The 21,096-nt window shown below is 56.4% G+C and overlaps 1 protein-coding gene across 3 annotated transcripts in view; it reads left to right on the forward strand.

Moving 5' to 3' along the window:
- LMF1 (lipase maturation factor 1) overlaps positions 1 to 21,096 on the forward strand; it is a 100,461-nt gene that overhangs the window by 27,388 nt on the left and 51,977 nt on the right. For all 3 annotated transcript variants that reach the window (XR_002725681.1, XM_023189139.1, XM_023189140.1), the window contains exon 3: positions 1,162 to 1,172. Coding sequence is in view for 2 of the 3 variants with exons in the window: in XM_023189139.1 (XP_023044907.1) it covers positions 1,162 to 1,172 (11 nt within the window). In the remaining variant the exon portion in view is untranslated. The remainder of the gene's footprint in view (positions 1 to 1,161; positions 1,173 to 21,096) is intronic.

Here is a 21,096-nt window from a genome sequence, read left to right on the forward strand (position 1 = left end):
TCTGGCCAGGGCAGCTCACATCTGTCATCCCAGCACTTAGGGAGGCGGAGGCAGGAGGATCGCCTGAGTCCAGGAGTTAGACCAGCCAGGGCAACGTGGCAGAACCTCTATAGAAAATACAAAAATTAGTGGGGCATCATGGTGCAGACCTGCGGTCCCAGCAACCCGGGAGGGTGAGGCGGGAGCATTGCTTCAGCCCAGGAGGTTGAGGTTGAGTAGTGAGCTTAGGCACCACTGCACTCCAGCCTCGGTGATGGAATGAGACCGTGTCTCAAAAACAAAAAATTCTGATCAACCCCGGAAGACACCTGGCAGTCTACGGCCTGTGTCTGTGGACTGGCCTGTTGTGTACATTTCATGTCCACGAACCACATGCTGTGCCTTCTGCGTCGGGCATGGCACTGGGCACCTGAGGCAGGGCTCCTCACGGGCATCGGTGCGTCCTGCCCGCCTCTTGCAGGACCATAGTGGCAGAGCGGATTTCTTCTGGAGCCCAAGGGTAGGTGTTGCTGTGAGGTGGGGTGGGGTTAGAGAGGCCAGAGGCGGAGGCAGGTGTGGGATGTGTTGGAAGCTGTGTGTTTGGTGCACGTGGGGGGGCTTCACGTTTGTGATTTCGGGTCCTCTAGACACGCGTGCTGCTTGCCTGCGGCTCCGCTGTCTGAGGGTGAGAAGCAGGTCACAGCATCACTGAAGCCCCTTTTGGTTGCGATTCCGGCCTTTCCCAGCCTTTCCCACCAATTCCTTTCATTCAAGATCCGTTTTCTAATGATCTGCGCTCTAGGTCAGGTGATGTCCTTACGTTTTCAGATTCCAAAGGATGACATTTTTGGTGGCATTTAATTGATGCTGCAAAAAAATAAGTATTAATTCACTCATCCGCAAACTACGCATGTTTGATTTCTGTGGGTGCGCCGTCAGTACATAGTGGGTGCGTCGTCGGTGTGTCTGGGGATGTGTGTTGGCTGCCTGTTCTGGGCCTGCCTGTGTGCGGGCCATGGGGAGGGGCTCCTGTCCCCCTAATGCCCGGCAGGCAGGTCCCCCTGGCAGGGTTTCCCTGACCCCACGCTGTCCTTGGCGCCGGGGTGGGCTTCACTCGGGGGAAACTGGGTTTTGGTCGAGACAAGCCGAAGTGTTAATACACGTTTCTTCTTTCGTTTTCAGGTACTCCTTCGGTAAGTGAGATGCATTTAGAGAAAGCTCTGCGAGAGTTGAGCGTTGTGTGTTTGGTATGTACTTCACACACTTTTCCTGGCCTCTCCCGTTCCTTCGCCTCTGCCGTCAGCCTTCCCAGTATGCACGGATGGCAGTGGTGAGCGCTTGTGATCTGATCCGTGCCTCCTCCCCGGATGTGGGAGCTCCTGGGCTTCCAGGTCCCAGGCACCTACAGACGCGTGGCCGCGCGTGTGATCGTAGGCGTCTCACGGGTGTGGTCTCCCCACTGCTGCCCTGGAGCAGAGGCAGAGCACCCACGGGCCCATCCCCCGTGGACACTTAGGCTGTGTGCACCTCGGCACAGAGAAGGTTCGTGTTGCTCACGGCGCCAACGCTGGTGGGCACTTTGGCTTGTGCTTTGTTTGGTGGAGGGGATCGGAAGTCCTCCCGATCCCACACGACACAGTCAATACTGGAGGATGGGAAGAGGGCAGCTGCCCAGTGGACAGGACAGGATCAGAGGATAGTGGGTGCACCCTCCATTGGGCCCAGAGGCCTCCAGAATGTCATGGGACACACGGTGGCTTGATCAGTGGACCTGATTCCAGGACCTGGGGAAGGATGACCACTCCCCACCCCTGCCTTTCTCCCTGACCTCAGGGCGCAGATGGAAGGGCCGGTCTCTGCTGGTAAAGGCCTTGGCCTGGGCCTCTCACTCGGGCTGTCTCTGCCCTGACCTCTCTGGCTGTCGGCCCCCTTCCTGGGAGAGCAGGGGTGGCCTGTCTGGGCGTGGATCTTTGCCTGCCCCTTTCACAGTCTCAGGCCTTAGGGCCTGTGTCCTTGCAGTAGAGGTCACTGTCTTCATGCTTTTATTCCTCACATATTTTCATTCCTTTTGAGCACCAGAGATGCTGGAAATTTGGTTTGAATCAAAGAAAGGAAGAACATCACAATCTGTTAAAATGTAAATATAAAAGAACCTTATTCCTGATTGTAATCACCTTAAAAGGCAGGTACCTGTCATTACAGAGGACCAGGCCACCTTGGCCACCGTCACTCATGGGTTTCCTGGCTGCTGGGTGCCGCCTGGCTCGGCGTGCACCGTCACGGTGTGCGGCTCTGCATGCTTACATCTGTTCATTGTTTCCATGTTTTTCTTAAAGCAAGAAAGCAATGAATTATTTCAGAAATTACTTTTCCATTTGCAAATCTGACACGACCTGGTCTGAACCAGCTGGTTCTGTGCCCACCAGTCGCGTGGCTGCATCAAGGGAGCAGAGTGCCCACGAGTGTGGGAGCGAGTAGACGTAAGGCAGCGCATGCGGCGGCCTGAGTCCCCGGGCTCCTCCAGAGTGCATCAGGATGCATTCAGTACCAAAATGCCCACAGAGAAAACTATACTCTTCAACGCTTAGATAAACAAATCTTTTCTTAGTAAATTTTATTTATTTAAAATTACAACAGGCCGGGAGCAGTGGCTCATGCCTATAATCTTAGCAGTTTAGGGGCTAAAGCTAGATCACTTGAGCCCAGGAGTTCGAGACCAGCCTGGGCAACATAGCAAGACCCTATCACCACAAAAAAATTTAAAAAATTAAAATCGTAAATTACAACAGTATTATTTTTTCCTAGTTCTTATGAGGAGCGAAACCTTTAGGTCCTAACACCTGAATTTAGCGGGAGAAGTCCCTGCTGTCTGATGCTGTGAATCCTGAGCAGTGATCGCGAAACCGAGTCCTGTGAGGCCAGTGCACACAGCCAGCACCGCTGGGGCCACGCGAAGGCAGGGGCAGGCTCAGGCTCAGGGAGCAGCAGCCCATGTATGTGTGTTCCTTGTGAGGGATGGGCCTGCGAGTGCTGCCCTGTCTTAGCACCAAGGCCACAGGACCCATTGCTGAGGATGAGAAGGCCTGGAGCCCACCCTCCCCGTGCCTTTGCCCGTGAGGCCTCCTGGGGAACACAGCCTCTCTAAGTAGGGTGTGGGGGAAGCGCCTGGGGAAGTGGACTCCCAGAGGCAGTGCTGGAGCGGCAGAGGCCATCCAGGGGCCGGGTAACTCTGGAGCCACCCTCCTGTGTCCCCAACCACTTGCTGAAGCAAAAGCAATGGGGTCTGCATGGGGGGTGGGACGTGAGCCTGTGTGGCCGCCGTCAGGGGCCGTGCTTGCGCTCCCAGCCGACGGAAGTCCGTCTTCTGCGCCCGCGTCTCCCTGGGTGTTCTCAGGTGTGCGTCACACAGTCTAACGGCTTCTTTAGTAGCAGGTGGTAGTTGTAGGGACTCAGAAGCGAATCACTGACTCGTTAATGTTAATGTTTTCCGCCTGGGAGTCCTCGTGAGCCTGAGTTTCACGCTGTGTCTGACCCTGCAGCGGCTCAGCACGTCACTTTGGACTGTCGCTCAGAAATTCAGAAGACTCGTAGCTTCGGCAGAGCTCTCCCTGTCGTCCGAGCGGCCATGCGTCTTTGAACTCTCTTCCCTTCCCTGATCTTGGAGAACATAGAGCTGCCAGTTACTGAGGTATGACGCCGGGTGTTGGGCCTCAGAACAGCTAAACCAAAGGCACTGGAAGGTCAGGCCTCCTGATCTGAGACCTCTGGGGAGGCTCCTTTCCTGTGGCCTGGTTCAGGGCGGCCTGGGAGAAGGCAGTTTGTGCCTGTGCTCCTCATCTCATCCGAGCCACGTGTGCTTCTGTGTGCATCTCAGTGATCATCCTTGTCTTCATTTTGCAGTGGGCTTTAGTGGAGATCAGGTGGCTCTGGGCATGGTAGGGGGTGGGGGGTGGGGGCGGTTACCGGGACCCTGCGGCCTGGAAAGCATCATCCTCCGGCAGTACGCGCCCCCAGGCAGCAGCCAGCTGGCTCCAGGTGGTCCAGGCTTCCAGGGCACCCACCTAGCCCGGCCACTGGCACATGTGTTTTTACAATTGAAGCTAAATGAAATAAAAGTTCTAGTCCTTGGTTGCGTTGGCTGTACCTCACATGCTCTGCATATAGCTGTGGCTTCCCCGCTGGGCGGTCCCAGGCCTTTTTTTTTTTTTTTGAGACTGAGTCTCGCTGTGTTGCCCAGGCTGGAATGCAGTGGCGGCAATCTTGACTCACTGCAATCTCCACCCCCCAGGTTCAAACAATTATCTGCCTCAGCCTCCCAAGTAGCTGGGATTACAGGCGCCCACCCCCAGGCCCGGCTAATTTTTGTATTTTTAGTAGAGACGGGGTTTCACAGTGTTGGCCAGGATGGCCTCCATCTCCTGACCTCAGGTGATCCGCCCGCCTCGGCCTCCCAAAGTGCTGGGATTACAGGCATGAGCCACTGTGCCTGGCCCCAGACCATTCTCAACCCAGCACAGTCTGCAGAAGCTGCCAGTCAAAGATCCTAACATTTCACCAGCAGCAAACCCTGTCTTCTGAGGGCTCACGGCTGGATGTGGGCTCCCCGGGACATGCTCTCGTGATGCTGTGGGCGTGAGCAGGGCCGGCCTGAAATACACGCAGCCGCTCTTAGTGAAATGGCCGCCGGCTGCGGAGTCCGCACATCCCCCTCCGCTAGTGTCCTCCTTTTTCTTAGGGTGACCACACCATCCACAGAACGTTTACGTTTCTTTTCTTTTCAAGTCAGGGTCTTGCTCTGTCGCCCAGGCTGGAGTGCAGTGGCACAATCTCAGCTCCTTGACCTCCCGGGCTCAGGCCATCCTCCTGCCTCAGACTCCTGATTAGCTGGGACTACAGGCGCACTGCCTTGGCCAGCTAATGTTTAAACTTTTTGTCAAGATGGGGTCCCACTGTGCTGCCCAGGCTGGTCTTTGGGTCTCTGTTCGCATCTCTCTATTGTTGTAAGAGCACCTCCGGTGAGCTCGCCTGCTGCTGTCCTGGGTTTTGTGTCCCAGGGCCCTGCGCCCCGTTCAGACGGACGCGACTGCTGGGCAGGAGGAAGCCACGTTCGTCGGGGCCGCGCTTTCCAGGACACAGGAAAACCACAATATTTGTTAAACCCCATTCTGCCGTCCGTGTTTCTGCTGGAGTTTAGATAGAGCTGAGCTTTGAGGGCTGCTGAGTTTGGTAACATTCACTTCAAAGAAGGAGCCTGACGGTAATGAATTCCGCAGCCCCAAGCGCGGCCGCTTCCTGCCGCCTGCAGCGAGTGCACCTTTTGATATTCAGTGAGCCTGGTTCTGGGAGTCTCTGGAGCCTCCAGCCGCCCTTGTGTATTGGAAGGGATGCAGGAACCCGAGAGGACCCGCAGCAGTGGGTGGTGGGGCTCCGTGGGGCGGCTGCTTTCCCTCCAGGACCAGGCCTCTTTTGCTGGCAATGCACCGTCCCCCAGTGTGTGGGCCTGTCCCCCCAGCTTGACCGCATCCCCCGAGTGTGGGGCCCGTCCTCCAGCGTGGTCCCCGTCCCCCCGCACAGTCCCCATCCCACATGGGGCACCATGCCTAGCGCCTGGTTCTGTAAAGAGAGCAGGCTCTAGGAAGGGGCTCCCGTCTGCAATTTGGTGAGTTTGAAACAGCAAAGGTCGCAGCTTCTGTTCTGGGACTGAGACCAGGGCCGGTCCCCAGTGCTTCTGGAGACACTTTCTGGCCCCTCCCAGGCCTGGACAGCCGGGAGGGATGGCCGGGCTTTCACGCATGGGCGCGTGATGGGACAGCATTGTGACCCCACTGGCCGCTGGGATGTGACCAGGGGAAGGAGAGACTCATGGTGAGGGGTCCTGGAACCAGGGGGCAGCCTTGTGTGAGGAGGGGGCAGAGGCCACAGGGGCTGCGGCAGGGCAGGGCTTCCTCCGGCTCAGCTCCCGGGCCATTTTGCAGGGTGCTTGTGCCCAGATAGAGTCCCAGAGGAAGACCAACAGGTTCCCAAGGCCTTTGGAGTGTTTTAGGCCCCCCAGATGGTTTTGTAATTTATTTGTGATTTTAGCCTGATGGACTTGGGTGTCTGTAGGTGTCTGCCTCCATGTGATCCTACCCCATCTTGCACCACTGGGTCCCCTGGGGATATGGGGTGAATTCGTGGGGCGTGAGGATGGGCACTTGCGGCGTGGGGTGGGCACGTGGGGGCGTGGGGTGGGCTTGTGGGGACTGGGGATGGGCTCGTGCAGGGGACGAGGCGGTTGATGGTGACTGCCTGAGGGGAGGAGCTGGACGCCTTGCCCCCCTGCTGCCTCAGGGTGAAGTGAGGGTGTCAGCTGGGGATGTGCAGAGGAGTGAGGGTCCTGGGATCCAGGGAAGGGTTCTGGAAGTCTCCACCTTCCCAGAATATTCCTTTGTAGGAAGTGGGTTCTGTTTCTTACTACAGTCCCATCCAGGTGAGTGTTGGACAGGTCAGGGCCTGAGGGATTTTGGGGTCCTTGGAGTAAGAAGCTTCGTTGATGAATGATTGGTTTATCCTCATCTTCTGCAAGGCCAGTGCCAGCTGGTCTGGGGCCTTCCTCTCTGCTGGGCCAGGTGTCCGCACAGACACACAGGCGGCCTGGGTCTCATTGGGATTGGACTGTGGTTAAGCTGAAAACACGTGGAGGCCGCTGGGGGACGTCCACGTAGCGGGTGTGAGGAACGAATCTCAGCGGCAACAGGTGCTCCTGTGTGAGCCACGGAGGCGGGACAGGTGGGCTGTCCCCGCGTCGGGTGCCTGTGCGGGGCGGCGCCCTGGGGCTCGTTGCAGGTTGTGCTGGAACTCAGTTGTTTGTCACTACATTAGGAGGCTGTCCCAGTGCACTGGCCCTCCTGGGTTTTGCTGCTGTGCTCTTGCCAAGAGGGAAACTTCTCCACCTCTCAGGTCTGTTTTCTAGGCGGTCCCCACGCAGGCCGAGTGTCACCGGGCGTGTGCGGGGCCCCAGACACCGGCCTAGGGTGTTTTCCATTGCGGCAGCACCGCTCGCCAGCCGTTGTGAATTAAATGCTCCGTGTGACCCTTCACCCTTGCTGCTCTTAAATTCATGCTTTAAAAACAGTGTAATGAGGGGTTTACTGGCCCAACTGGAAGTTTTTATTAAGCCCTCTTAGTGCTGGAGCAGAGCCTGCCTGCAGGAAGCCATTGCTGGGTGAGCTCTGAGCCTCCTGGGCTGTGCCAGGCTCCACCAAGCAGCCCCAGTCCCCGCCATGCAGAGCCCTCCTGCCCCTTTAGCTGATGGCCCTTCCCTCCCCTTCCCAGCTCCCAGGGTCAGGAACGCAGTTTCTTTTAATTAAATTATTCCCTAATCAGAGGCAGCCTTGATGGCCTCTGCCGGGAACTGGCCCAGCTGCCAGGCTGCAACCAGTGGCTGAGCCAGCCCCTCTCTGGGTCCTTTCCGCCGCGCTCCTGCGTTGATTTAATTGCACAGCCCCTCCCTGGGGGAGAAGTGTCCTGTAGAGTGTGGTTCCAGAGGGTTCCCTCAAACCGGGAGGCAGAGCCCTTCCCCGTCACCTAGGGCTGGAGTGACCGTGGTCCCGGGAGGCAGAGCCCTTCCCCGTCACATGGGGCTGGAGTGACCGTGGGCCTGGGAGGCAGAGCCCTTCCCCGTCACATGGGGCTGGAGTGACCGTGGACCTGGGAGGCAGAGCCCTTCCCTGTCACCTGAGGCTGGAGTGACCGTGGTCCCGGGAGGCAGAGCCCTTCCCCGTCACCTGGGGCTGGCGTGACTGTGGTCCTGCGTGTCTCTGGTCTCAGTGTCTGGTTGTGTCGTCATAGGAAGGACTATGGGTGACTTTTAGAGCCCCCTGCGTGACATGAGCTAGCCGTGAACCATTTCCACGGGCCGTTTCCCAGATGAGAAAGGGCTCTTGAACGGCTTCTGCTGCGTCCTCACCACGAGTGGCCCCTGGTTGGCCATGAGAGAAGGAGAGGCTGCCCTCAGACTCCACTCCATCTCTGGAGGCCTCTGGGCCTGCGTCTCCGCCTGGAGGCAGTAGCCCTTCTGGACCTCCAGTGCTCCACTGGGGTCTTGGGTCTTTCTTGGCTCCAGGAGTGGTGTTCTCGCCTGGTGGCTTCTCTGTCACTACTTACCAGGCTGTCTTCTTGGGCTACTGGGACACCGCCTTAGGGCCGGAGTGCTGCCCAGAGAGGACTGGGGGAGAGGAGAGGTGGCAAATGGGGACCCGAGGAGCAACTGGCATCCTGGCCGTGACCTGCAGGCTCCCTGGGGTCCTACATGTAGCCAGCACAGTGAAGGAGAAGAGGAAGCCTCTGGGTGGACGCCAGGGCCCCTTAGGGTGTGTGCTGTGGTGCCAGGTTCCACCTTCTTCACACGTGTGCGTGCACAACTTTGGTGGGCACTTGTTTTTAGTGTAGTCTTTTTTCATCTAATTTTCATCCACCCTGTGTTAACCTCCTGGTTCTGTCCGTCCTTATCTTCATGCCAACTCAGATTTGTACCCAACCGCAGACATATGCAAACACACGTGCACACATGCACAGACACACGTATGCAAACACGTGCACACATGCACACACACACGTATGCAGATCATATGCAAACATGCACATAGACGTATGCAGATCATATGCAAATGTGCACACGTGCACACCCACGTATGTATATCATTTGCAAACATGCACACGTGCACAGACATGTATGCCAGTCATGCAAACACGTGCACATATGCACACAGAAACCCACGTATGAGGATCATATACGAACACGTGCACACATGTGCACACAGGTATGCAGATCATATGCAAACAGCACACACGTGTGCACTATGTAGGTTATATGCAAACACGTGCATGCATGCACACACAACTATGCAGATCATATGCAAGCACTCATATGCACAGACACGTATGCAGATCATATGCAAACACGTGCACACACAGACCCACGTATGCAGATCATATACAAACACATGCACGCACGTGCACACATTTGCAGATCATATGCAAACACAAGCATCCATACGCACAGACACGTATCCAGCTCATATACAAACACGTGCACACACGCATATGCAGATGATATGCAAACAGCACAGATGCACACACAGACATGTATGCAGATCATATGCAAACATGTGCACACGCACACAGGCACATATGTAGATCATATGCAAACACAGAGACACATGTATGCAGATCACGCAAACACATGCACACGTATGCAGATCATATGCAAACACGTGCACACATGCGCACACAGATACATAGGTAGATCATGTGCAAACACATGCACACATGCACACACATAGACACATATGCAGATGCACACACAGGATTTAGGGGTAAATGTTTGCTTTACTCAAACGGCCATATTAGATACATTTCATTGCCTTTTTTCCATTTACTGATATCTGATGGAAATTATTAAGTTGAACCTAGAAGAAAAGGATGTATATATAAATAAAAATTATATATGTATAATTTTTTTTCTGAGACAAGGCCTTGCTCTGTTGTCCAAGCTGGACTGCAGTGGCACAATCACAGCTCACTGCAACTTCGACCTCCCCTGACTCAAGTGATCCTCCCACCTCAGCCTCCCAAGTAGCTAGGACCACAGGCATGAACCACCACACATTTTTTTATTTTCATTTTTATAGAGACAGGGTCTTGCTATGTTGTCCTGGCTGGTCTCGAACTCCAAGGCTCAAACCGTCCTCCTGTCTTGACCTCCCAAAGTGCTCCAGGGGATTACAGTCATGAGCCACCACGCCCACCGAGAAAACAGATTTTAAAGGCCGTTTTGTCTCATTCACGTGAACATTAACATTTTGTTGGTTTTGAATTTCTCCCATCACGTTGTTACCCATTGCTGTTTCAAAGCCATGGTTATCTCTTTACTATGCAGGATTCTCAGCTACTGAGGAACGGTTTTGTTGCTGTAATTCATACTTCCAGTCCTAAATCTGCTTGGGTGGCTTTAATCTAGAGTCTTTGGTGTCGCTTTTTAATTGTTTTTATGTTAGACTGTATGGGTGCCGGATGTTTGGTGGCATCGCTCTTTGTTCCTGTGGATTAGTGGCAGTGACAGTGAGTGTGGAGCTTCCTGTGTGGCCCTGTGGTGGCTGAAGAGGGCGGTTTCACCACCATCCGTTCTGCAGGGGGCAGCTGAGCCCAGCGGGCATTCAGGGACTTGCTCCCAGCACCCCGCGGACGAGGGTGTGATTCACGCGCTCCTCCCCTCCACCCTCCCACTGCCAGCCACAGGGCATAGTCTGTGCGGTGGCCTTGCCACCCCCTAGCAGGCCTGCGTCCATTCTCCGCCTGGGGCTTAATACTTGTTTCCTCCTTTTCCCCACTCCCCATTGCCAGAACCGCCATAGATCATCCCCTTCGTGGGTCTTTTCAAAGAGCTGGTTTTATCTATCAGAATTTTAAAATATACTCGAGCTCATTAATTTTTGCCTTCTGTAGGTTGCTTGCTTTTTCTGGGAGAAAGGGGTTTATCATTTCCAGTGCCTGGAGTTGGTTGATTCAGCTGTTTTCCATCTCTTCTTCTCTGCTAATGAAAGCCAACTGGAGGGCGGCTACCCTCTTCTGGCTGTGTCCCTGCCCCACCCCATCATCTGAGGCCCCGTGCTGCCCCGACAGTGGCCGATGATGTGGTTTTATAATCTTCAGCGCTGATGCCTTTAGACCAAGGACCACCTGGAGAAATGCTTTGAAAATGCCACATGCTGAGGGTTTTACAGGTGACCTGTTGTTTCTTAACTTTGATTTTATTACACTGTGGCCAATGTGGCCTGAAGATTGTTCTTTAAATTATTAAAAAAAAATTAGGCATGTGTATGATTAGTCAAATTGTATTACCTGACTTATAATACTAACGGAAGTACCTGCCTTATCAGTTCTCAGCCAAATGCTGTTCTCCAGACAACCCTTTTATGACTTCCAGCACGCACTCTGGTATTTGTCTGTCTTTCTGACTGAGAGGTTTATATGGATTATTCTTCGCACATCACAGTTAGACACTGTGTATACGTGTCCTCTTATGAATGACAGGGATTGCCCTCACACACCCTAATGTTCTTCTCATTAGTGTAGCTATGTCACAAATATAATTTTTATTAGTTTGATAGTCTTTATTTTGACTCTGTAAATATTGTGACTGCTGAGCCAAGTAGTGAACTATAACAACTTCTTTTCTAATAACTCTTCCTTTTTCTTGGAGTTCATAGTTGCCTCTTCTTTTTTGATTGGGTTAGTTTTTCATTGTTGATCATATCTCACTAATTTCTTCCAACTGTACCAGCACAACTGGTCAACCCTTTCCAATGCTGTTGTTTTTACAGAATCAAACACATTAGACAATCCATCAGTTTTTTTCTCTCCACTTTGTCAAGATTTCCACTCAGGACCTCATTGTTACTGCTTGGAGCAGATGCTTTGTAGGTCTGTGGATCTGGAGATTGTGAGGCGGGTTCTCTGCCAGATTGGGTGCCACTGACGAGTTTGTCCCTGTGCTCATCCCAGGGATCCTAAGATGGTTCCCAGGAGCAGGTGACCTCACTGCACTGAGGGTAAGCCTCAGAGTCCACAGCCCTTCCTCCACTTCCTTCTAAAGCAGTGTTCTTACGGAGGATTTCTTTTTTTTTTTTTAGAGATGGGATCTTGCTATGTTGCTCAGGCTAGTCTCAAACGACTGGGCTCCAGCTGTCCTGCCACCTCAGCCTCCCGAGTAGCCGGGACTGTCTGCGCAAACCACCAGGATCCTTTTTAAACTCTGTGTGATCACGCTTATAGAAAGACATGTAAAAGCAGCTGCTGAGATGGGTCCTTCTCTCGGCTTGTCCAGCCGTGGTGGTCACTGTCTGGTAGGGTGAGCCATTGTTGTCCTCACACGGCCCTGTGGGGCTGCCCTGCTGGGCAAAGGCATGTGCGTCCAGAGTCGTGCAAGCAGCAGAGAAGCCAGAAGCTCTTTTGGTCCCATCAGACACTGTGGTGGCCACCAGCTGGGGGAGACGCAGACACAGGTGCAGGTTCGGTGCATGGCCCCAGGCAGGGGAGACACAGACAAAGATGCAGACTCTGGTCCCCATGCCCTCTGCTGCCCGTCCCACGCTTCCCCTGCTCTCTATGACTTGGGCCTCAACGCCCTCTGCAGCCCGTCCCGCACCCCCCCCCCGCTCCCTAACTCAGGCCCTGTGCCCTCTGCCGCCTGTCCTGCACTCCCCATACTCCCTAACTCAAGCCCCGCACCCTCTGCCGCCTGTCCTGCGCTCCCCCTGCTTTATGATGCTGCCAGACAACCATCTCCTGTTTTTATCTTTCCAGCCCTGGATCAAGCTCCCTGAGAAGTCTGGTGGGGAAGGGTGTTTAGAGACCAAGATGTGGGTGCTGGGGTACCTGTTGCTACTGGGGTGCTGCGGCATCTCGGCCCCTCAGCGGGCAGAGTTAGGAAATACGTGGCTGTTCAGGAAGCCATGTGATGGGGAGGAATGAACTGTGGACAGCTTGGGACCCTCGCAGGCCATAGTGCGCCGTGCTGGTGTCAACAGCTGCCGCGTCCACCCCACCCTTCTCGCCCCTGCTCTGTTTTATCATGAAGCAGATTCCAGGCATCACATTCCCGCATTTGGAAATGCTTCCTCATACGCCTGAAGACAGGGCCTTTGCAACAACACAACACCAACACCACATCACACCTGAAAACCAAGGCGACTTTCTTCATGTCCATGTTAGTAATGCCTTTTCTCAGCTGTTTGTCCACACAAGGGCTGGCCGCGCTGGGTGGACGCCCACACGCTATCTCCCTGCTTCAGGTCCTGCTGGGTCAGTTCCCCAGTGGCCACTCTGCCTGCCTGGCTGCCGGTCACTGTGGGCTGGGAGTGAGAGCTCGCGGCTGGATCAGAACCCACTCTGTGGCCCCCTCGGGAGGTGGCTGCCTTCTCCCACCTCACCATGGAGGTGAGATTGTGCGGGGACCAGCACTTCCCTGATCTGCCCGTGAGATAGCCCCTGGGTGGTTGCTGCCAAGGAGCATGGCTGGGCGGGACAGGGTGCCCTGGTCCGCCTGGACGTTTGGCTGGGCCCGCGGGACAGGGTGCCCCGGGCTGCCTGGACGTTTGGCTGGGCCCGCGGGACAGGGTGCCCCGGGCTGCCTGGACATTTTGCTGGGCCTGCGGGACAGGGTGCCCCGGGCTGCCTGGACGTTTTGCTGGGCCTGCGGGACAGGGTGCCCTGGGCTGCCTGGACATTTGGCTGGGCCCATGGGACAGGGTGCCCTGGGCTGCCTGGACGTTTTGCTGGGCCTGCGGGACAGGGTGCCCCGATCTGTCGGGATGTTTTCTGTCCAGGCCACCCTCCCTCGTCGCCTCTGTCCCATGTCGGCTGTTTGGAATGTGTCGCTATGTACTTCATCCGGGATAAACAGCTGCTTCTCTCCCCTTACTCCTCAGCTGCGGGGAAATGTTGGTTTCCAGGCCTGCTCACAGGATTTTTAATGTTCCGCCCAGACCTTGCTGACACCTCTCAGTGGCTGAGCCTGTTTCTGTAGATTCTCTTACTTATGTTTTGTTTTTAAATTTTCTATGTAGTCAATCTTTTTTACATTTCAAACCTTTTAACCTTTATTGTTTTTCTCCTAAGAATTGTATAGTAAAACCTGCATAGGAACCGCCTAGATGCTGTAGGTTCTGTTTACGGGGTTTGCTGCGTCATTATATAGTGGGTCTGCTTGCCCGTGTCCCCCGTCCCTGCCTTGGTGCTTCAGCACACGTCAGGGTGGTGCTGGCATCAACGCTTCCCCAGGTGCTTCAGCCTGCACATCGTTAGCTGGAACTCACTGCACGTTGCGTCTTTCCCTTGATAAAGAACTTGCATGAGCCCCATCAAGGGACAGAGAGTGGCCGTCACCCAGAAATTCCCGTCATCCTCACTCGTCACCATTCCCATTTGTACAAAGATACAACTGTCTTGTTCTAAGGTCGAGTCCCTGTGAGCGCTCGTGGAGCGTTTTGTCTCTGTACCCGCACACTCCGCCGGGGGGTTTGGCTTTGTGCCGGTGCCTGGCTCGCGGGTGAACTTTCCACAGGGCCTGTCTGGTCAGCGTCTCTGCAGGAAGTGCAGGTCCATGTGCCCACCCAGGAGGTCTTGGACCCGGCGGCCCCTCAAGAAGGGCTACGGTGACTGTTCACCACAGGAGGGCTTTGCACTGTCTGGAAAGGGGAAGAGACTGCCCCAGTGGAAGCACGTTTGTAGGTGATACTAGGGAAGCTTCCTCCTGTCTTCTACTTACCTGGACTTCTTATCATCCAAGGCATCTGACTCACAGTCTTAGCTTCTTGAGTTACCTCCAGAAGAAAATGGTCCTTGTTTCACTGAGTGCCTTCTAAGCGCAGTCTGTGATGGGGCCCGTTCTGTCCTGTCCTCGCCTTGCTGAGCCCTGAGACAGAGACCCGGGCAACCTGCTGACTGAGGCCAGCTCCCGCCACACCTGCACTGGGCCACGTGGTGCCGAGTTGCTTCCTCCTTCAGGCTCTGATGACACTGGGAGCTCCCCGGGGAGAACGCAGTGTCCTTTGCTGCTAGAGACGCCTGCAGATGCCCAGCCATTCTGGGCACGCAGGGGCCCCTTGGGAAGGATCTGTGCCTGGCTGCCTCTCTCCATCTGTCCCTTGTTTCAGACGGACGGGAAGGCGACTTGTCATTCCTAGCATTCCAGTGTAACGTGTTATTTTTCTCTGATGACTTTGGGGATTTTATCTTCGGTTGTCAGTTTTTTGACTGTGATAGGCCTACTTTTTACCAAATTTGGATAATTTTTGCCAATATTTGGGGGAGGGGTTGCCCCATGTTCTGTCTCCTCTCCTGAGCCTCCACCAGCGTGGACGTCAGGCCTCTCCCTGCCTTTCACAAGCTTCCGGGCCCTGTACTTCTGTTTGGTGTTTTCTAAAAGCCTCTCGTCTCTAGAGTGAGTCACTGTGGCTGCTGTGTCTTCGTGTTCACTGCCTTGTCTTTCTGTTCTCCACGCTGCTGCTGAGCTCATCCAGGGGCATTTGTGCTCTGGAGATTTTAGTTCTTGCTCTGGAGTGGGCCTGGCCTTCCTCCGAGGCTCTGCGTCTCTGCTGAGCTCTCCAGCCCGCCTGACTGGCAAGCGCATTTTCCTCCCCTTCCTCGCCCTGGTGCTTTCCTGCATCCGTGTGGCACCGACGCTGGGGGTGCAGTGCTCAGAGAGGGGAATGTGGACATGCAGTGCGTGCTGTGGGGGCCGACGGGCCAGGGCCAGTGTGGATGCCGTGTTGGGGGCTGAGCCGGTGGGCTGGGGCCGGTGTGAATGTCCTGTCCAGCAAGGCTGTGGAGGTGGCATCCGAACAGAGTCTTGACCAAGGCCAGAGGGATGGTGCTGGGGCAGGAGCCTGACTGCCTGGAGGAAGGGCGTCCCGGGACGAAGCCGTGGGGTGGGGAGCCCAGCATGGGTGCTGGCTGCCTCACCCTTGCCCCCAGGTTCTGACCGTGGGTCCCCATGAGGCTCCTACCAGGGTGGCCCTGCCACCTGATGTAGCTGAAACCCAGTCCTCTCTAAACACCAGTGTTTCTAGCAAAACACTTGTGTCTTTCTCCCCAATACCTCCAGGATGTGGGCCTGAGGACATCGCTGCCTCCTTCAGTTGCTGCTAACTGAGGCCCCCCAAGAGTGACCCACATGAGACTGCGGCCCAGACACCCTTCCTGCCTTCAGGGGCGCACACTGTCCAGAGTGGGTCTGTGGGTGGGATGCCCGCAGCAGCCTCCAGGCCCCTTGTCTGTCGGGCCTGTGCCCTGGTGCTGCCAGCACTGCTGTCCTCATGGGAGCGCTGGAGACGTGAGCTTTCCCATGGGGGCTCAGCGGTGATGGAGGTGGGGCGGGGAGCTCTGTGTGTAGGTCCTGACAGAGATGAGGCAGAGGCCACAGGGCTGTCCTGACCCCTGCCCCGGGCATGTGGGGTGATTCCCGCCCACTTCCCAGGTGTGCCAACCCCCATGTTCCTTCTCTGTGAGTGTGTGAGCTCACACAACCCCTGAGCACACCGCCCTCCACGTGGGATGGGTCCTGCCTGCTGGCCACACTGAGCACAGCTGGAAATGCCGACCACCGAGTGTCAGGGGAGGGTCTGGAAAAGCCACGAGTGAAAACAGACCGTCCCCGAGACTGTGTGGTGCGGGGAACACCTGCTTCTCAGTCTGGGGGCCCACGCTGACACTCCGACTGCCCACGCGGGTGTCACAGCAGGGACATGGACACTGCTGAGCTGTGAAGCTCCAGCCCAGGAGCCCCCATGGGAGGAGCAGGCAGATGCCGTGAGCTCGTCCCACGGCTGCTCGGGAGTGAGACCCACATCCCACAGGTGTCTCCGAGCAGGTGCCCACCCCAGGACTAGCTAAGAGTTGGGGTACACCCCAGGACACTGGCCCCACATGGGAGTTGGGGTGCACCCCAGGACAATGGCCCCACATGAGAGTTGAGGTGCACACCGGGACAGTGGCCCCACCCCAGCCCTGGCTGATTGTCAGGGTGCACCCCAGGACACTGGCCCCACATGGTCACTTAAATTCACATCCAACTGAACCAAAGTTAAATGCAGTGTCAAATGTGCTTCTCAGCCACGTGGGCTGCCTTTGAGTGCTTCAAGGCCTGAGGGGCCGGGGCCCGTGAGGCACGCTGTGACCAGGACAGCTCCGTGGGCACAGTGTCCCCACAGCCCATGATGGCCAGCACTTTTCTGGGGTCTCATGAGTCACTTGGAGGCTCGGCATATTTCAGCCATTTTTCACTCCCAGGACACAAAAGACAAAGAAATGGTCATGTGTGGTGCCTGCCAGCCTGACGTAGGTGAAATACTTGGAATACATTAATCCTAAACACTCTTTGCCGCGAAGTCTAATTTCCGTGGACGGGAAGCATTTTCGTATTTATCCAAAACCAATAAAGATAGCTAAGGTCGTTAGTGCAGATTTGTTTTCCGAGAGCTGGTGACACCTGCACAGAGCTGAGCCACGGGGACACCTGGGGCTGGGAAGTCTGGTTGTCACGGCAACCGAGTATGAACAAGCTGCGCGGCCGGGCGCAGGGGTCGCCGAGGCCACTTCCTGTTTCTCGGCAGCGCCCACAGACAGCCTTGAAATATGTAACAGTCCGCTAAACTCCTCGTAACCGAGAGTGTGTAGTTAACACAATTTTATCTAAAGCACGAAAGCCCTTAACCAGTGCTTTCGGAGATGTCTGCTTGCTAGTAAATGCATTCCCGTTTGCCATCTGATCTCTGGTTTAACCCAGCCAGCTGCCCTGAGCCACAGCCTGATGCCACATCCCCAGCTCTGCACCTATATGTCTTGTGGGCAGCAGAATGGCGGCCCTCCCATGAAACGTTCTCAGGACGTGAGACGTGGCCAGAGGGCAGATGCAGCTATGACAGCTCAGACCGGTTCTGGAAGCTCCTGTGCAGAGTTTGGCTCTGGGTGACCGCAGGCCAGGGAGCTGCAGCCCACTCGGGACACAGCCTGGCCAATCCCAGAGGAGGGAAGGAGCCCACGGTCGGGAGGGGGCTGGGGGTGCTGGGCGAGCACAGCAGCATTCCTGTCCCCTGGGTCACCTCTGGGGTGGGGCAAACATCAGGACCTCCCAGCACCCTGCAGACAGCCCCGGTACAGGGGTGGGCATGTCTCCTAGCAGAGGGCAGCCCTGCCTGGTCGTCTCCAGTGAGCCGGAGGGTTCAGCAGGCCTGGCCAAGCCCCCAGAATGGCCCCTGCCCACAGTGCAAAGGTGCGGCATTTCTTCACATGGGCTTGCGGAGCACGTGCTTGGCGTGACCATACCATGGCTGTGTGTTGCCTGTGTGCTTGGGGGTGGTGAGATGGTGACGACCCGTCCCCCGTGGTACCGACATGAGAGTGGGCTTTGGGCCTGGTTCCCCACAGGATTGCGTCTGTGTGCTGGGCTTCGGATGGGCCCACACGCGTGACATTAGCTCTACCTTCAGGATGAGTTTGCGGCGTGGAAGCCCCTGGGTGGCATCTCCGTCGCCAACGCTGAGCACACTCGTGCTCTCGGAGCTGGCTGCAGAGCAACTGCCGTAACAGACCCAGGGCTCAACACTCAGAGGGTCTGCAAAGGGACACCCGGCACACAGCCAGCTGCCAGGAGAGGGGTGTTCCTGACGTACCTTCAGTTGCTGCCGGGGAGCCAACGAGGCATCCCAAGGACGCAGGCCTCAGTGCAGAGCCTCCGGAGGCTTGTCCTTCTGAAACCTTTTCAAACTTGGTCACGAAAGATGTTTTCCCTGTGGCCGGAGACGTGGAGAAGTGGGGTCTGGGGCTCTGCAGGTGGGTGGGTCACAGACAAGGCCACCTGGTGTCCGAGGGTCATGTGGGTGTGGCCTACCAGTGCCCACCCCTGCCACTGGCTCGCAGCCAGAGCTGATCTCCCCAGCCGCCATCATCCAGCCCCAGGGGTGTCTGTAGCCCACAGCCCTTCTGTTCCGTGATAGTGCAAAGTAAGATTTGCAGTGCTATTTCATAAGTTTTCATCCTAAAATATAACCTGTGAAAACGAAGGAAACTTTTAAAAGCTCCCAGCTGTCTCTGGGGCCGCCATTAGAAGCCCCTGGGGTGGCAGAGGGCGGCCCGGCGCAGAGCTGAGTGACAGGCAGTCAAGAGGGAAGCGCTTTGCTCCCTCGTCCCCGATTTTAACAGCGAACTTAATGGATTTCCTGTTTCTAACGTGGATGGTGGCTGTCATTTTTGAAGGATCCATCTGTGCTATATTTAATGACTCTCTCTTAGTAGCTCAAATAGTTTCCACAGAGTTAATGAGGCCTCAACTGGCATTCTCCTACAGTGGCCATTGCAGTGACTTGCACCTCCAAAACGTGTTAAATCACGTTTCTTCCCTGGTCAGAGGCGGCTCATCCCACAACCCGCTGGCCCCACATCCCTCCCTGTGCCTGAGGCTGGGTGCCCCCACCCTGCACACCTTCTGCACCTTCCGAACCTCTGCCCCTCACCGGTGGCCGAGCAGCACCTGGTTGTCACCTGCCCCGGCCCCCCCATGTCACACCTGCCCCGGCCCCCCACGTCCCACGTGCCCCGGCGTCCCACGTCCCACGTGCCCCAGCCCCCCACATCCCACCTGCCCCGGCGTCCCCCGTGTCTCACCTGCCGCATCCCCACGTCTCACCTGCTCTGGCCCCCGTGATGGTGCTCGTCTCACCTGCCTGAGGCACCGCAGTCATCCCACCCTGCGTCTCTCTCGTCCCACACGGCTGCAGCCTACAGGGCTTCCCTCTGAAAAACCCCAGCTCAGGCTCCACCCCAGCGCTCTGCCTGGCCAGCAGTGCACCCTGTCCCTAGGCTGGCCTGGGACTCTCCATCGTCTGATGGAGGTCCCCAAGGCTGGTGGTGCATGAGTGTGCTGCTGGCCGCCCAGCCTAGCCCTGCCCAGAGCATCCTCCAGGCATCCCTCCACGTGTTCCCACGTGCCCTGGGCTGCCAGGCGCAGATTGCGCCTCTTGGTGGCAAATCTTCTGGTTCTTCAGTGGCAGAGGGTCCCTCCTCAACCTGTGATTCCCATAAATAGAAAAGGAATGTCAGCATGCACCTCTGCCTGGGTTTTATTTGGGGAGCAGGTGCCTAGGAGTTTGGCTGTGGACTGAGGGACCCCAGCCGTTCTGAGGATGAGGAGGGCTCTCTGCTCCACCCTGTGGTCTCTGCCTGCCCTCTGCCCCCATCCTGCGCCTGGCTTCTCTGGTGTTTCAGACCTGTCCATACCCATACCTCCTCACACCTGTGCACACAGGGCCCGCCCAGCCTGAATGTCCCCGGGAGTCGCCCCTTGGTCGCCCCTTGGCTCTTCAGAGCCAGATCTAGGGTGAGTTTTTCTTTGACTGTTTTTAAATCGGTGTTCTTAAAACAAGTAGCACAAGACCCTGCCATCTAGGAGGCAAGCATGGGACGGCGAAAACCCTACAAGCCCTCGGGCCGTGGGGGACACCCTTCCTGGGCCAGCCAAGCAGGCAGCAGCGAGGCCGGGGTCCTCAGAGCCCCTGATTTAGGGCTGAGAGCTGTGTGGCCCTGCGTCAGTCACTACTTAACATGAGTGATTCGCACTTGGAGATTTAGTTCAGAGAAACCACATTTCCATCTGATTCCAGGGCAGTGAAATTGTGTCACCAATGGTCACGGGAAGCGTGGGAGAGAGTGTGTCTGGTTTTACACTTGGAGAACCGGAGCGATCACGGGCCTCAGGGCCCATAGCGGTGTGCGTTCTCTCGTGGACTGTATGAGCAAGCGTCTGGTCTGTGTCCTGCAGAGCAGGAAGGTCGGGTGTGGGGAGCCTCCCTGGGTCTTGTCCTGTCCAGCCTCTACGCATTTGGGTCAGGGCTGTCTTCACAGGGTGCCGGAAGGGTTGGTACTGAAGCAACCTGCAGTCCCCCTTAAATGTGGAGACGTTTGCTCCCCTCCCAGGAGGGGTCGGGGCAGCCCAGGGCCCAGTGGTGGGGATGTCCGTGTCCCCGGGGCTCAGCATCTCCGAAGACAGTGCGTGCAGTTGCAGCCGCCAGGCCTCGTGCCCCATCAGCGATGGTGAGAACTGATTCCAAAGTCTGGAGCTCTGGGGAGCCACTCCGAGAGGCACCGTGTGGCAGTCGCCATTGTCTGCAGATTTTCTTTTCCCAGTATTTCGTCTTAAAGTTCCGTTATAGACCAAGGCCTCAGAATGCCCGTCAGGGTGTCAGGCGTCTGCAGGGCTGGCCCTGGCCTCGCCGTGTGCCTCGGGGTGCCCCACCACAGAGCCTCTGTCTTCTGTGTGCCCCACATCTCCTGTGGCTCCAGACCTGACATCCAGAGCCTTCAACCCTAAACTGTCTCCAGCAAGGCAGTTATGAAGCTGCATCCTTGTTTCTGCCTTTTCTGATGCCCCGAGATGCCTGTGAATGGCACAGTACAGTTACCTGCAGCGCTGGCTGGGCCTGCAGGCCACAGGCTCCTGCCTTGGGCCCCAGCCTGGCTGTGGATCTGTGAATCCTGAGGGGGAGGGCAGCTGAGAGGCACTGGTGCCCACCTGTACCTGGG

Source organism: Piliocolobus tephrosceles, chromosome 17, assembly GCF_002776525.5.
Source record: "Piliocolobus tephrosceles isolate RC106 chromosome 17, ASM277652v3, whole genome shotgun sequence".
In the NCBI taxonomy this organism is placed as follows: domain Eukaryota; kingdom Metazoa; phylum Chordata; class Mammalia; order Primates; family Cercopithecidae; genus Piliocolobus; species Piliocolobus tephrosceles.